Source organism: Phyllostomus hastatus, unplaced genomic scaffold (genome assembly GCF_019186645.2).
Source record: "Phyllostomus hastatus isolate PE091 unplaced genomic scaffold, TTU_PhHast_1.1 phas_contig_1, whole genome shotgun sequence".
NCBI classification, from domain to species: domain Eukaryota; kingdom Metazoa; phylum Chordata; class Mammalia; order Chiroptera; family Phyllostomidae; genus Phyllostomus; species Phyllostomus hastatus.
In genome coordinates this window covers 32,182,501-32,199,808 of record NW_025333498.1, presented here as the reverse complement: position 1 = coordinate 32,199,808, position 17,308 = coordinate 32,182,501, and the positions used below count along the sequence as shown (strand labels likewise).

The following is a 17,308-nucleotide window of genomic DNA, read 5'->3' as shown; positions in this document are numbered from 1 at the left end:
ACTTTGGTGTCACGCTGGAATCTCTTTTAATTCTAATCAACAGGGAATTAATAAATTTTTGTTTTGGATTCTGAGTAAAGTCTAATGCATTGCTTGGTCATATTTGTTACAAACAACAGGTAGATTTTTTATTTCATAAATTGATAACTGGTTAATTATAAAAAAATAAGGGGTAGTAACCCAGTGAATTATTTATCAACTTATTTGTAGGTGGAAAGTGGACAACCTATCGGTCTATGGCAGAGGATACCATCGATGCTGCTATCAAGGAGCATAACTTGAAAGCAGGACCAAGTAGAACAGTTGGGCTTTTTCTCCAAGGGGGCAAAGATTGGAGCCCCACACTCTACATTAGGCTTGTCCAAGATTATGGCCTTGAAAGTGAGGTGAGTGTGATTTCCATACCATCTTACTTCTTACCTAATCTCACTATTGCCAGTAATGGAATCAGCAGCTGTGTGGCCTCCCTGATGTAGAATTTCCTTTTGCTGGGATCATTTCTGTCTGTGTACTGTGGAAGTGAACTAATGGAGAAAAAGAGAAAGAGCTTATTTGCTTTAGTGGCCTAAAACACAATGCCCATTTTAATTTCTGTTTTAAAATCTGGGGTTTGTTTGCTTTGTGCCTGGTGGATGGGGCATCCCAAATTCTCTCTACTGAGAACATGAGGAAGGCTGTTCTTGGGAAATGATGTTGGGAGCAGAATGGTGCTGAAGCTTCATCAGTCACTGATACAGTGATGCATGTGTAGCAGAGTTAGTGCTGGCCTAAGCATTTGGGACCCAAGTGGTTTCCTCCCACAAAATCAAAATCTAATACTCTCCTAGAACTATTAGTTACAGACTATAAAAAGCTGACAAGATAAGCGCATGCTTTTTTTTTTTTTTTTTTTTTTGCTTTGTACCTAGAAGTTACTGATATTCAGAGTACCGGCCTAATGCAGTTTTGTTTTTCTAGGTGGCGCAGCATCTTGCCACCACCTATGGTGACAAGGCTTTTGAGGTGGCCAAAATGGCAAGTGTGACTGGAAAAAGGTGGCCCATTGTTGGAGTGCGTCTTGTGTCAGAATTTCCATACATTGAAGCAGAGGTATGTGAACGGCTGTGTGGTTATTTTCTGTCTGCATGAAATACCATTCATCTGGTTTTTTAATCTTTAAAATTAAAATATAGCTAAGTTTTAATACACATATGTCAGCTAAAACCCAAAATAAATTGTTTAGCCTGTATTTTTTCCTTTATAAATATTTGTTTTGTCTCTAACTTGATATTGGTAATGGTAACAATAATAATAGGAAATAATGGATTTCTTTCTCCTCCATGGAGCTATCCCACGTCTTGTTAACTCACAGTTGGTTTGCCCTTTTGTGAACTTACAACTCTTGTACCACACATGTGCTATCTCGTGACTTATCGTGATGTGACACTTAACTTTTCAAAGATTTAATCTTTGTTTCTCGTCAAGATTTCACATTTTAGAAACCAGAGACCATGCTTTATATTTACTTAAAATTCACTTCACGTTAAAACCTGGTATCCAGTAAACATTTGCTTATTGACTGAAGGCAGAGCTTCTGTCATTTGATTACCCTGAGACTGAAATCTTTGGACATCCTAAACAGATGAGACTGTAACTTTTTAATACTTGTTCTTTGCCTGCTGAGCTATGTAAATGAACATCCATATTATGTATAACAAAGAGGTATGTGATTACTGTGGATGGTAAATAAGAAGTGAGGCAATTTGCATGAGCATGCCAGGTTCTAGTCAGAAGGAAGGCATTAACCCTTGTCCAATTTGTCCCAGTTCCCAAACCTCCTTTGGCAGGCAAATGGGGCACTGGTATGATGACACTATTTGTCTCATGCCTGCCACAGACCAGAGTTTATAAAGAAAGATGTCACTTCCTCAGCACGATTTCTTTGCAGTAAAACTTTATTTCCTCTTAAAAAATACCTAAAGTAATAATTTTACTTTAATTCAAACTCAGGTGAAATATGGGATTAAGGAATATGCCTGCACTGCAGTGGATATGATTTCACGCCGCACTCGCCTGGCCTTTCTGAATGTCCAGGCAGCAGAGGAAGCCCTACCCAGGATTGTTGAACTGATGGGCAGAGAACTGAATTGGGATGATTATAAAAAACAGGTATTATATAGAAGTCTTTAAAATCATAGTAACCATTATAAACATGTAATGTCTCCATCTGTTAGTAGAGGCTAGCATAGTTTCTGTGGTGACTTTAGATTTCTTGCCAATTTCTGTGTGTGTGTGTGTGTGTGTGTGTGTGTGTGTGTGTGTGTGTGTGATACTGCCAGGTCTTAGGAAACTGGAAAGATATTCTTGTACCAAAAATTTGTTGGTTGCTTCTGGAAAATCCCTTATAGAAAAATGTTCTCAAATTTATGGTCATAGTTCCTGAAAAAGATAATGATTGTGGGTAGATCTTTTTCTGGTATTCATTGAAAACACTCATAGAATATAATCTACAGTGAAATTCACTCTCCTGAATATTTTCCTTTGGTAGGAAAGCAGTTGGATTTGGTTTTACTGCTTGACCACCAAATGCATGTTGATTTGTGCCATTTGAAATTTTATATTTACATCCAAATTAAAAAAAGAAAGCCAGTGATGCCCACATACACAGCCCTGGGCTTATTATAATAAACAGAAGATCTTCATGTTTTTTTTTAAACCAAACTATTCTAATATGCAGAGTCATTTTTATATATTCATTCAAAAAACACTTTCTGTGCTCACTCGTTCAGTTCTTTCCTGCCTAGTCTTTCTTGAACCCATTCCATGTAGGCCCTTTTGCTGCCACTTGTAGTAGCTCTGGTCATACTTACCAGTAACCTCCATGTGGCTCAATACACTTGTCAACTCTCCATCTGCCTTCTACTCAACTAGCAGCGTTGTCACGCTTGATTCCTCCCTCCTCCTTGAGCTATTTTCTGGAACACCACCTGTCTTAGTCTACTCAGGCTGCTATCACAGAATAGTACAGGCTGGGTGTCTTGGACAACAGGCATTCATTTCTCTCAAATCTGGAAGCTAGAAATCTGAGGTCAGGGGTCCAACCAGGGGTCTGCTGGTTGGGTTCCGGTACAGACCCTCTTCCTGACTTTCAGATACCTGCGTTCTTGCTACATCCTCACATGGAGGAGAGACAGAGAGAGGGTGAGGGGGACCCTACCTGCAAGACTCATTTAAACCTAGTTATCGCCCAAAAACTCTGTCTCTGAATACCATTACATTGGGGGTTAAGGCTCAGCATACAAATTGTGGGGGGGCACAATTTAGTCCACAGCACTATCTCTCTTGGATCTCCCCTCCTACCTTTCCCAAACTACTACCGCTCACCATGTCTCACCATGCCATAAGTAGCTATTTCATATTTGATTGATTAGGGCTAAATCTTTGTATCATAACCTGATCTACATCCATTAGCAAATCTTATCATATTTACCTTGAAAACATGGCTTGAATTCAACCCTTTCTTAACACATTTAACTGCTCTCACCCTGATTTAGAATCTCTTAGATGGATTATCGTAATAGCTTCCCTCCTCTAAACCAGAGTCCCTGCTCTAACAGCTTCAGTGATCCTATTAAAACCTAAGCCAGATCATTGGATATGCCATTCTGAAGTCCAGAGGAACATCTGAACCAGACCTGTAAGTCTGAGTAGTATTTAAGCCATCAGACTGGATAAGATCCAGGGAGTTCATGTGGTTAGTAACAGCAAACAGTCCAAAGGCTGAGCCCTGGACACTCCAGAGCTTAGAAGAATCCAGGAGACAGGGAAAGTTCTAGCTAGTGGAGTTGAGAAGTTGTGAGAAGGGTCAAGAGAGAGTTGGGACCAGAAGAGGAAAGAGAAGGTATTTCAAGAAGAGGAAAGTAATCTGCTATATCAAATGTTGCCCATTGGATTAGTAAAATGAGGGCTGTTAATGAACAATTCCTTTGCTAAAAAACAGCTGCCTTTTATTCATTCACAGTAAATCCAGAGTCATTACAATGGTTTCCGAGGCCTTTATGATCTGGCCACCACCTTTCTGACCCCTGGTCTTTCTTCCCATTCATTCACTCCCCTCCAACCCATAGGTCAAGTTGCTTTTATTTCACTCACATCCTGCTGATGCCTCTGCTGGGAATCTTCTTCCCTAGATATACTCACGGCCTTCTCCCTCACTTCCTACTGGTCTCTACTCCAGAGAGACCATCCTTAATGGAGCTAAATACAAGAGCCCTTTCCTTCATCTGAATGACATTTTTTATACCTTTCTTACTTTGTTTTTCTCTTTAGCATCTATTCCCATTTGATATAACATGTATTTAGTTATGTGTTGTCTGCGTATCCTCCAGGAAATAAGCTCCCCGGAGGAGAAGACATGATCTGTTTGTTTCTGTGCACTCAGTGCCTGGCACACATAGTGGGCCCTAGATAAATATGTATTGAATGAGTGAATGAACGTTATTGAGCATCTATGTCATGTATGTAAGGAAGGATTGGGTATGGGTTCTGACCTTAAATTGCTCTCATTCTGGCATAGATTCCCAAAGATGGTTACATACTAGAGTGACGTGAGAAATGTAAGGGAAAAGGGAAGATTTCAAGGTTTTTCCTTAGACTATCAGAGTCAGAGTCTTCAGGGGTGAAATGGTCCTACATTTGAGAAATTATAATTTTATTGCAATGAACGTAGTATGCTGTTGGTGGAATTCACCAGTTGAAAGAGCTGCTTAACCTTGACCATAACTGTCAGGCATAAACTTTTACCCCCATTTATAGTTGAGGACATAGGCTTAGGGAGTAAATGGTCATCGGAGTTCATACAACTAGTAAGTTGTGCAACTGGAAGTGAAACCAGATTTTCTGATCCTAGAATGCACACTCTCCCCACCCTGCCCTGTTAACCTAGAGTTTGGAAAATTGTGAGTTAAACAAGTGAAATCATTTTCTTTAATGTAGATAATTTGGTCCCTTAAAAATGTTTATGTGCGTTGTCAGTCTCCAAAAGGGAACTTACTCTGCATTAGCTGGACTGTTTTTTTGCTCTTCCTGTTTTGAGTTTTGGTTTGATCAACTGAAGCTGCATATAGAGGCACTCATTTTTACCAGATAGAGGGACTGAGGATAATGTGTTCCTATAGAAATTATGGTTGGAATGATTTGAATATGCAGGAAGATATTTTGTGCCAGGAATTCAAGCTGTAGGAGGTAGAGAGGAGGAAGAAAATTCTGTAAACTGGTGTTCGGCCCTCCCGAGGAAACTAGATTTAACTTCAGTTCAAATTTTATGAGCAGATTTATATACTCAGGAATATTCTCCCATCCCCCTCAACGAAGTAACAGAAATAAAAGACCTAAAGTTATTACTTAGTATCTGAGACATTGGAGTGTTAATGAGGTCTGTGGACAGTCTGGAGAGAACAAAGGAGAAGGGGGAAAAAGAATTAAAGGTTAGAAAGCTGGACTTCTGAGAAAAGGTTAAAAGCATTGGGATTATTTAACCTGCAAAAGTGAAAGAGGAACAAGGTGATAAATAACTCTCTGTAGATGAATTGTGGTTGTTTTCACCAGTCAATACTCAATGAGTGACTTGTCTACTGAGCATTATACCAGATATTTTAGGGGAATAATAAATAGCTTATAGTTTCAAGGATCTTGAAATCTAATTGAGTAGTTATAACACATATATATCTCAGAAATGTATTTATGTTTTCCAAAATGTAGAGAAAGATTTAGAGAACTGTCATTCAAAATCAGCCAACTTGGAAGAACGAATTAGGGAGGAAGGCGTTGTCTAGGGGGCTGGGGATTGAGAGGGGAGTTGCTGGAGATAGTTAAAAGATGGGACACTGCCAAATTGTGTCCCCCAGGGTGTATATAATATAAGTCAAAAGATGACTGCACGTTCAAAAGAGTTTAGAAAATTGTGAATTAAACAAAGGAAACCATTTTCTTTAATGTAGATAATTTGGTACCTTCAAAATGCTTCTGGGCATTGTTGGTCTCTGAAAGGGAACTTACTCAGAGACAGACTCATCTCTTACTTTTTGGAAGGGCTGGGGGAGAAGGAGACTAGTATTGCCTATAAAGTATTTTGGAAGATCCTGCCATAGTATTTGGTAAGGAGATTTTATAGCTTTCAGGCAAAGCATACATTTCATTGAGAGACTTTAAAGAGAAGGCTGTTTAAAGAGATGGAGAGAGTATCGCAAAAAGAAATTCTTTCAAAAGTGATTTCAGTGAGGAAGAAGCAAGTGAAGAAATGGAGTGACTGAAAAAAAAAGTTGATAAATAGCAAATTTAAAACAGATGGCAGACAAGTTCTCAACAATGAAAATGTACCCAGGAATAACATAGATGTATATGAAAACTGTCAGGGATTGACTGAATGTTGGAAAAAATGCTAAGGGCACAAAAAATAACTTTTAAAAATGGAAAAGAATACAAGTGAGACCTTATCTAGATTATTGCTTAAAGAGTCTGGCACCATATTCTTGAATGCTGGAGAAAAGGGAGAACTTTTCAACTTAGAGTTTAATACCAAATTGTTTTTCTTTTTGGTCAAGGATAATGATTTTCAGTGTGAAAAGAGCAAAATAAATATTGGTAAGAGGAAATAGATGATCAAATAGGAGGTTGCTCTAAGTGAGTTTGTATGCCAACCCAGAAAAATTATACCTCAGGGTGCTCAGAGAATTTGCAGATGGAATTTATTTAATCACTGTTGAGCTTTAAATATTGTGGCAGATAGGAACAGAGCCAGAAGACAGATGATGGGCAAATGCAGTACCAAATTCCAAAAAGGGAAAAGAGAAAATAGTTTATAACTTATAAACCAGTGGTCTTAACATCATTATTGGAAAGTTTCTAGATTGTGGCATTTTAAGTTTATCAGTGTTCCACAAGAAGTATAGTGATCACTGAATGCTGGTAAGGAATTGCTTAGGAAAAATCATTTTGGATATCTCGTTTTCTTATAAAGATTAGTAAGGTTGTTAGATCGGGGTAATTGTGATAGACATAATGTATTTGAATTTCTTAAAGCATTTTATGAAGGCCCATGTAACGTCTTTTTAAAATTGGTGGATTTGTAATTAGTCAAATGATCACTGTTTGCCTCAGAAGTCTCTGGTAGCAAGCAGGTCCTGAGGACTCTGCCCTTAGCTTGACTTAGTCTACCCTGCTTCAAGTGCTTATTACAGTGGTTGATGGCATGCATCTGTGGTATACTAATAATAAGAAACTAGATGGAGAGTGAATGTTTGATGACAAATGGAAGCAAGGGGTAAAATTTCATTAGGTATAATTTAATAGAGATAAATGGCAAACATTGCAATAGGTAGAAAAACAACTTCATCTATTCCTGATAGATCTGACAAGGCTTAACAGTAGAACATGCGAAAATGAAATATGGTTTCTGTTATCTGTGAATGCATAGCAGTTAACAGTGGGTCATAGCTGCCCCCAAATGCAATTGCAATCTTAAGCTACATTAATAGAAATCATATCTCTAGATTGGTGAAGCTGAGAGTTATTCCTTCCTGGGTACCTGCAAATCCCAAACAAATTGGAGGAGTTGCAAAGAGATGGGTTTAATCTCAACATCCCTTTTGAGCTACTTTCAGTGGTATTGAGTTACTGTTCTATTGTAAGAGTTCTTTCCATGGAGACCTCATTTTCCATTTTGGGAATGTTGTAAAGAAAATGTGGGGTTAGGGAGATACATGGGGTAAATTCTAGGAGAATATCCCTTCCAACTTTGAAATTCCATGATTCCTTGCTTGATACAGTATGGATAAATTACATAAATGATGAAGTGATGTGAATCAAAAAAGAGCTTGTTCTTGCAGGGAAGCATCAGTGATGCTATTTCTAGGGAAATGAATCTGGAGTCAGTTTGGTAGAACATAACTGGGTAAAACAGATACGGTGGAAAAAGGTTTTTTATTAATGGTGGATTTTCTTCTATGAAGAGTAAACTGTCAGTGAAGAATGCCCTTTGTGACTTTACAAATATTATATATATCTTATGTGTTGTGTTTGTATATGTATGGTATATATCATGTAGTATATATTTATAGTATATAGTATATATTTTATATGTATAAGCTGAGATAATATTTTAGCATTCCTAATTCTATGTATACTATAGTTATTTTGCTATTTTACTATAATATATATTTATGTTATTTATATATTTATATTAAAACATGTAAATATTATATATTTCTCCTAAGACAAAGGAAAGAAGGGAGGTCATAATCTCAGAAAATTAGTTTGTCTTCCTAAGAAGAAGGAGCAAAGGCATTTGTCACCTACATAAGACCCTTTGATGGGAAGTCTGGGGAATTTAGACTTGTATATCGGTGAGCTTTCTCTGAGTTACATTGTATTAAAAACGACTTCAAAATCTTACTAGCTTACCATGGCAAGCGCTTATTTTTCACTCATATTACACAAGGGCTGCATGTTAGTTGTTGTGGCTCTTTTCCACATTGCAGGTTATCTTCAGATCTCTCTCATTTATACCCTTCTCTTAGCGTTTATATACTAGTGTAGGTATAAGGGAGGAAAGAGATATTTATGAACAAACAGTACAGTAGAGTCATTTGGAAAGTTCTTAGATGGGAGGCAAATATGATGAAAACTCTGAATGACACTGTCCTCAGCAATAGTATCTATCATTTGTGGCAGGGACGTTGAAAACAGGAAGAGGAACTAGTCTGGGTAGCTTGTTTGTTCTCATTATTCTGTGACTTCAACCCAGCTATTGGAATCCTAGTGACAGAATTTCAGAATAACTACGGTGATGTCTGTCTGGATGTTCTGCACGCCATGTTTTAGTAGTTGTTCAAGTCCTAGATACCTTCTTTACATTTAATTGCTTTTTTGTCTCCAAACCCACAAGGATTTGATCCTATAGATTTTGTTAGTCAATACTGTGGAAGAATATTCAGCAGTAAAAAGAAACAAAGTAGTGAAACATGCAACAACAGGAATGAATCTTAGAATCATTCATTACGCTGCAGAAGCAGTCACGCACAAAAGACTACCTGCTATGTGAACCCTTTTGTATGAAATTCAAGAGGCAAAACTCGGGTGACAAAACACCAGATCAGTGGTTGCCTGGGACTAGAGGCCAGGGGAAGAGATGAGCTGCAAACAAGCAAAGAAAGCGTTTTGGGATGATAGAATGTTTGATGTCTTGATCATGGTATAGTGTACGTCAAACTATATACCAAAAGTAGGTAGGGTTTACCGTTTATGAATAATATTCAATAAAACTGGAAGAAATAAAAATGTGTGCTGGTCAGATAGGTGAGGATGAGCTAGCTTCTTTTTAGAAAACCAAAGAAAAAATCAATAACTTTTTCTATGAATCTTTCACCTTTGTGTGTGTCTGTGTTTTAGGAAGAACTTGAAACAGCCAGGAAGTTTCTGTATTATGAAATGGGCTATAAATCTCGATCAGAACAGTTGACAGATCGCTCTGAAATTAGCCTACTGCCCTCAGACATCGACAGGTACTTCCAATAAGTTTCTCTGTCTTTTCTTCTTCACCTACATAAGTATATATTTTTAAAAATATTTTTTATTTATTCACTTTTAGAGAGAGAGAGAGAGAGAGAGAGAGAGAGAGAAAGAGAGAGAGATCGATCAATGTGTGGTTGCTGGGGGTCATGGCCTCCAACCCAAGCATGTACCTTGGCTGGGAATCGAACCTGCGACACTTTGGTTCGCAGCCCGCGCTCAATCCACTGAGCTACACCAGCCAGGGATAAGCATATTTTTCTATTATTCAATGTTGTATTCCAGGTACAAGAAGCGATTTCACAAGTTTGATGCAGACCAAAAGGGCTTTATTACCATTGTCGATGTTCAGCGTGTGTTAGAGGTACTTTCTTTTAATTTTTGAAAAGTTGGTAATATTAAAAGGATTTGCATGATTTTTAGTTAAACCATGTTATTTTGTGCTTTTTAGAGTATCAGTGTCCAAATGGATGAAAATACACTACATGAGATTCTGAATGAAGTAGATTTAAACAAAAATGGACAAGTTGAACTCAATGAATTTTTGCAGGTGAGTTGTACTGAAAGGAAACAAGTGTGTTTGCTTTTTATCTTTTGGTTGTCAGTGCGTGTTCAACAATAGAGTTTTAAGTCCTTCATTCTGAAGAAAAAAGAGAGCTTGCAGCGAGCAAATGTTGATACGTGTGCCCTCAAGGATAAGGCTCTCCATGTGGTGCATTTTCTTTTCCTCTCTTCTTGTAAGACACGTTCTGCCATGTTGGGCCATTTAGATTAAGTTCAAGTTAATTATGGCTTAAAGGGGTGAATAAGAAGTGTACTTTTTTAAGAAGTATGCCATGGAGTACCACTGCTGGACCACACCTGCTTCAAGAAGGGACACAACATTTCTAATGTGGAAAATAAGTGTTTAAAGGAAAAAGTTTTAAAAATCATAGTTCCATTCATTTGAGAATCATATTTACTTGAGAACCTGAAATGTAATTACTATATTTTTACATTATAAAGAACGTGAAAAACAAAAGAAAGGAAATATGCTTTCTGGGGTCAAAACCATGTAATCCAAGCATTTCTATTTTCACTTACTCAAGCCTCAATTGTTTAATCGTAACCATGAAGGAAACACATTTTGTTACTTTAACTTCAAAGTGGATGCTGCAGGTCATTCCTTAGTGGAGACAAATGCAGTGACCCTGTGCATCATTCGTGGCTGCCCATCTGTAGGACTCCGATCACAGGAAGAATGCATTGGCTTCCGAGCAGCCAGGGTTTTTCTGTTGTGCTTCTTGGGCAGGTATTTCAAATGAATGCCAGGTCTTGCTTGCCATGGCAATGATGAATGCTGAACATGAAATAAATTAATGCTGGGGATTTTGGTCAATGTCAGCCCTTTCTTCACTGTGTCAAGTTAAACAAACAAGATCAAGGCAAAGGAAATGGTAATTGTCTCTCTGGAGATGAGCTGCAGATAAGAGCATTGTTGAATCTAAATGCAGAAAATTTTCACAGGTTGTGTCCAGCATTACAAAAAAGAGTGTTTAGTTCTTTAGCTTACTGTTTAACCAAGTTCACATTTTAAATTGAGTTTAAAATTTATGCTTGACAGCTAGAACCATTTAATACATTTTTGGCTAGTTTTTTTTTTTTTGAGAATATTTTATTGTTTGTGCCAGGATTTTAGAAAACTTTAAAGAAATAGTTGGTTTTATTTCATGTGTATTATACATAAACAGCAGCATTTAGGGTTGGAAGACCTAGGATTTTAGAAACAATAAGAATCTAAATTTTGTGGATGTGTCCTATGTGGTTTGGGTTTTAAGTAATTTTCTTGAATACAATAGAGTGAAACATATAGAAAATAATTTAAACCACCTGCAGGTTTTCTTGTACAGTTTTAATAATTGAGTATTTCTTATTTTTTGTCTAGTTCTTAATGAAAGAGACCATTCTTGCCTCTACTAAGTACAAATATACAGTGTAATTTTCAACTTAAAAAATGCTGACCGTATTTCTCATGAAATATATTCACACCCAAATGTTATTTTTTTCTTGTACTATGGTTAAATAAACTCTGAATTTTTAAAGGTTGGTACATCATGTAATGTGTACGGATAAAGAAAAAACTCCAGCTTTATCAGTTTTGTTAGCTCTGATAAACTTTGAAGGTTTTCATGGGATCAGAGAAATAAACAATAAACAATAAATTATTCTGTCTTTAGATGTCAGCATTATTTATGTTATATAAGCCATCATATGTAAAGTATGTTTTCAGGGTTTTTATTAAGTATAGTATTTTTTCCTTAAGATTAGGAGCCCATTTTTACCTGATTAAACAGCATTTTTAGTGTAGATTTGGTTTCTCAGTAATCATGGAAGGTTCACTATAGGTATTACATGGTTATATGACTTTAGTTTTAGGTTTGTGCTCTGATGCCACTTCTGCATGTAGGAGTCAATCTCTAGTAAGCAGTAGCTTGTGAAACAGCTTTTAATAAGGTCATGAAATTCTGATCCAGCATCTTGGCAGATGCCTCTGACTCCTCCTGTTCAGAGCCATTTAAAGGAACGTATCTCTGTGAGCTAAAAACTAGCCCTAGAAAATATTTTTGAGTGTGTGTGTATGTGTGTGTGTATTTTTTTTCCTGGTGAATGGCTAAATCAGTTCTTTTTTAAATGAATAATTCAAAAGATTGGGGAGTGATATCAAGAAAAGCAAATAGTTAAAAACATAAACTTGAAAAGGAAAAAAAACCCAAGCTCATAATTGCAGAGTGCCTTCCAGATTAAAGGCCTTTGCCCGATGACTGCATGTAATTTCAAGACTAATTCTGATTTTATCCATTGGATAAAATGAATTAGCTAAAATCTGAGCTGTGGAGTGCTTTTAATTCTTAAGGCAGATCTCTGGGTCCATTTTCAAGGACTTAAATGTAAATTACTTTATCAAGTCTTTAAGGAATTTGGATTTAGAGGACTTGAAGTTGTCAAGTACAGTAACAATAAAAAAAAAAGAGTAGTTAAATATAGATCATGGTTTGTCTTTGTTCAATCCCCGAGATTCTTTTTAAAGATTTTTAAATGGAACTTAAGATCCAATATTTGATTTGTTCAAAAAAATATGTGTCCTAAGCGTATTAAGGGGCAGAAAACTAATACATTTGATTTGCATTTAAAGGCAGACTGACTTTGCTAGGTAAGTGTAGTTTTTACAGTTTTGGTGAAATACCTACCCCTACCCCCCATTTTTGAAACACTAAAAAACTGTATTCTTATTTGAGCTGTAGGACCTGCTGTGGCTTTTGGTGGAACACTTAATGACCTCTGCCTGTGGAAAGATAACCATTAAAATTCCACAAAAAAAATAGTATGCCAGCCTGCCTTCTGAGTCTGTCGTATGTTTTCTCTTTAAGCTGATGAGTGCTATTCAAAAAGGAAGAGTGTCTGGAAGCCGGCTGGCGATACTAATGAAAACAGCAGAAGAGAACCTGGACCGACGAGTTCCCATTCCGGTGGACCGAAGTTGTGGAGGATTGTGAGTGTGAGCAAGTAAATCCTCAGCCAACAAACATAGGAACAACAAATCGTCATGTAACAACAGTTACAAAATACAGCACTCCAAAATAGTGGATATGGATAGCTGCTGTTTTTATAACACTGGGAAACATTCCAAAGCTTTAGGATGTTGATGTATACCCCTTTATTTGTATTTGCCATTCACTCCAGCTTCTAAAAAGTGTATTTTATCTTTTTTCTCATTTTTGATGCGCACTGACTTAATATTTTGTATCCATTTTGTGACCTGTTAGACTTGACACACTCCCTTTTTGTGTATTCGTTTATTTATTCTAATTGAATTCTAGAGGCAGAATACTTCGGCTGAAATTAAAAAAAATGCTGGAAAAATTTTGTGACATACATAAAGCTCTGGATATTAAGCTTATAAATATCATTTGTCCTGAAAGAAATTGAGTTGGGAGTGAATTATTAAAATAAGAGTTTCTGGAAACCTACCTCTCAGCCCCTTCCTTCTTCCTTCAGCTTGTCTGCCTCCCCCATCCAAACAGTTGCACAATTTCATATCTAGAGCATGACTGGCAAAACTAGAGAGGGACAGAGAAATTTTGATCTGCTTACAGGAACAAGTCTGAAGGAGAAAGTCTGAAAGCTTCCAGAATCGCAGGTATAAGATAAGGATAGCATTGACATTTGCTGGGAGTTACAGTGATAGTTTCATCTCAGCAGTTCGTTTTTTTCCTCAGTCACTGCTGGTTTTTCTTGGACTATTATCATTGCCATGAAGATCTTTGCTTTTGTTTTTTACTTTAAAACCAGCATTTCAGTGATAAATTGTATGTAATGGGATGAGACTGAATTTCTCAAATCTTTACAGTAATAGCAAATTACTGTACTTTTTAAGAATTAAAAACCTATGTTTATATATCTACATGTCACAGCACAATTTTTAATCCTTAATCTCATGGCATGTGATATTGTCAAACATGACCTGTTTTGCTCAGTTTATTGCATCTGTTTGGAGGGAGTATTTGTAAACAGATACTAACGAGGAGAGAAATAGCCTTTAGGTGACTTTATTTACAATTATTTGTGAAAAAGCACTAAACTCAACATCTTTTTGGTTACTGTAAAGCCCCTCTCATTCTTTACTCAGTGGAAAAGTTCTCAGTCAACAAAAAAGAAAAAAATAAAAACAAACACAACACACACATTTCCCCCCAACACACACACAGACACAAAACAAACAAAAATCAATCTGTATTGCATTTAACACATAATGTCTTCAACTTAAAGGGTCATTTTGGTATGCTTTGGCAATATTTTGGTGGCATTTTAACCAATCATTGTGCCTCCTCTTGTGAACTACCTACTTTGTGTCTCAAGATCAGGTTGCGTAGGTAATAGGAAATCAAACCCTGTATCTAATGACAGGTTTTCATTGCGCAGACATAGAGCCTTAGTTTTTTTAAACAGGTACATAAAACACTTTTGTGCCATTATTTCTGTTTATGTCAATGTCGTAGAATATCTTTATGCCTCATTTTAGTGGGGTATGAGTCTGTATGTCATAATATAAACACTGGAAATTCATTCTCTTAAGTACCCACCCCCACCTCCAAAATGCAGGTAAGATAGCATCTTGACTCCTTTTGATTTTAAAGAGGATGTTTTAGATTTGCTTCTTTGAAAGGAAAATCTAAAACACAGCAAGTGATGCTCCCAGGTACCACTGTGAAGTTTTGCGTTCAGGGTGAGAACTTTTTACACTGGCTTCTATTTTATTTTTTTTTTAATAGTGGAAGCATGCAGCTTTGTAGTTTAGTGTTTTTTTTTTTTATCCAGACAATAAATTTCATTGTTTAGAATCCAGTGACACTTAATGAGTAGAAGAGCTGCCCTTTAAAACATTACAGATGATGTACCACAGTATTGTACATTTGTTCTCTCTTTCTCTCTTTCCCCTCTCTCTTTTTCTAGTTAGAGCATGATGAGGATGACTTGTATCCTCCCCGAATCCATTACAGTAGGGATCCGGCTTAAAACCTGACTGGCCCGGGCAGAGCTGCATTTGTAATGCAGGCCTTGTTTATTATGCACGCTTTGCTGAGTGAAGTTCCTTTAAGGACAAAGAAGAGCACACTTTTCTTCTTTTGAGCATATTTGCTTTTGCTTAAAATCTGCTAATTCTAAAATGTACGCTCCTTCATCAATCCCAGAGACTCGTCTTAGAAATGAACTGGTTCCAAGTCTTTACTGTGAATAAAGCACCCCTACATTTTTGTGTTAGTTCTTAATTAACCTGTACAGGTTTTTTTTTTTAATGTGACTTCAGAAAAGGAGAAAAGAAATAGGGGGATAAGCCCCTTAAAAACCTACTCCAAGTGCAAAAGAATTTTTTTTCCTTTTCACATAATTGGGATGTAAGTGATTCTGTTGGGGTGGGGATAGGGTGTGGGGTGTACAGAGATTGTCTTTTATCATAAAGTGATTCTTTCAAGAGCCTTTAAGGGGATTCAGGTGAAGGAACCCCCATCTATGGTAGACAGCTGATGCTCCTTTAAATAGGCATCCCTACCTCAGTCATAACAGTAGTGATAATGCTGGATTATTTGTTAAGCCAAGGTTGCCTGCCTCATATCCATCATGCTGTTTGCAATATATTCTTGCTTTCAGTCAATTTATACTGACTGAAACTTTAGGGTCTCTACTATTAAATGCATGCTCCCCATTTTGCTTTAGTTTCTAGCTTCGTTTTGTCTGTTTCAAATTATGTAGCTTACTCTTTTCTACAATGAAAATTTCATTCTGACTTTTACTAAACATACTGTAAGAATGATCATTCATCTTATTTCCTTTTTAATGTATTTGTAAAGATTTTTGGCATATGAATGTAGTAATATTGACATCAATAATGCTGTAACTTGCACTGTTTTGCATTATGTCACCCCTTTTTAGGGAGTAAAAAAGCCCTACTGTGTTTTTAAAGAATATCAAGTATAAGCCCAGTACTGAGGTGGAGATACACAGCGCATGTTTTCATATGTGGCACTTTTGTGTATGGTGTTGGGTTATTGTTCTAGATTGGACTGTTAAATACTATGTTTGAGGCTGGGTTGTCATTTTTATAACTGTCTTGGTGTTTTATCGCCATTATTTATTACTTTTGATATACGGAATGAGCTGCATGCATTTATAGAGCAATAAGAGGATGTATTTAATGTGCCTTGTTTTTAACTGAATAAGAACTGAAAGCATGAATCAATAAAAGTGATTAAAACGGTCCATTTACTGGCATTTTGATGTTACTTGCAGTCAGAGAAATAACTTTGATTACTGTTGAAGTTTTTAAAAAAGTTTGAAAATATTTTCACAAACTGTTTTTAATAGCACTTACACATTAATTCTTGTAGCTTGAAATTGTATAATTTGATCTCAAAAGTAAATCACTGCCAAGAGAGATGTAATTTTATGAAACTGCCAGGATTATTTGTATTAATTTGTTGCTGCAGCCTTTAGGGCATGACTTCTGTATTTGTGCAATCCTATTCTAAAATTATATTCATCCTATTATAACTTGGCTGAATTCTTTTTTCCCCTTCATCCCCCCCTTTTTTTTTTGTCTCCTAGAGCCTTTCAGCCTGAGGGTTCCCAGGCACACTGATGAATTTTATCATAACTAAAATCAATAGAAATGAATGGGAAAGATTACATAATCCATTTTGATCATCTTACATGTCAAGTTAGTGCAGGGTTGCCAAGTGTTGATAAATGCTCTGACAGAAAAAATGCTATATATTTTCATTGTCAGTAAATCAGTAAAGCTGTTATCAGTTTTAACATAAATTTTACAATGTCCATGTTGTTTTATAGGTTTTAATTTACACATGTATATGAAACATACTCTCCATTTGTGGTTTAGATGCACTGCCCCCTGGTTTTGCATGCTTAAAGGCATGCGTGAGCTTCTGAAGTTTCTTTGAAATTGAATAGAATACCCAAAGCCACAGCTCCCATACAGACTTGTAACAATGAAATGCTTGTTCAGTGGCTGGAAAAAAATATAGCAGCTCAAAACATTTATTGATCTAGCTTATCAAATTGTATAGCCCTTTAAAATTTGTCAACAAAAAATTGTCAAAATAGATTGCTCTCAGTTTTTGAAATGTATACGATTTATGATAATCTATGGGAAATAGATACTAACATCAATATTTGCAGTCTTTGTTAACAGCTTGTTATCACTGGTGTC

General features: G+C 36.5%; 1 protein-coding gene across 5 annotated transcripts in view; it reads left to right on the top strand.

Annotated features, from left to right (window-relative positions):
- The window catches only part of GPD2 (glycerol-3-phosphate dehydrogenase 2), a 143,534-nt gene extending 127,193 nt beyond the window's left edge, over positions 1–16,341 (top strand). For all 5 annotated transcript variants that reach the window (XM_045857225.1, XM_045856888.1, XM_045857142.1 and 2 more), the window contains 7 exons: positions 211–386; positions 958–1,089; positions 1,990–2,148; positions 9,427–9,539; positions 9,832–9,910; positions 9,998–10,096; positions 12,954–16,341. In XM_045857225.1, the coding sequence (XP_045713181.1) occupies positions 211–386; positions 958–1,089; positions 1,990–2,148; positions 9,427–9,539; positions 9,832–9,910; positions 9,998–10,096; positions 12,954–13,079 (884 nt within the window). In that variant the 3' untranslated portion in view covers positions 13,080–16,341. The remainder of the gene's footprint in view (positions 1–210; positions 387–957; positions 1,090–1,989; positions 2,149–9,426; positions 9,540–9,831; positions 9,911–9,997; positions 10,097–12,953) is intronic.
- Positions 16,342–17,308: the final 967 nt, after the last annotated feature.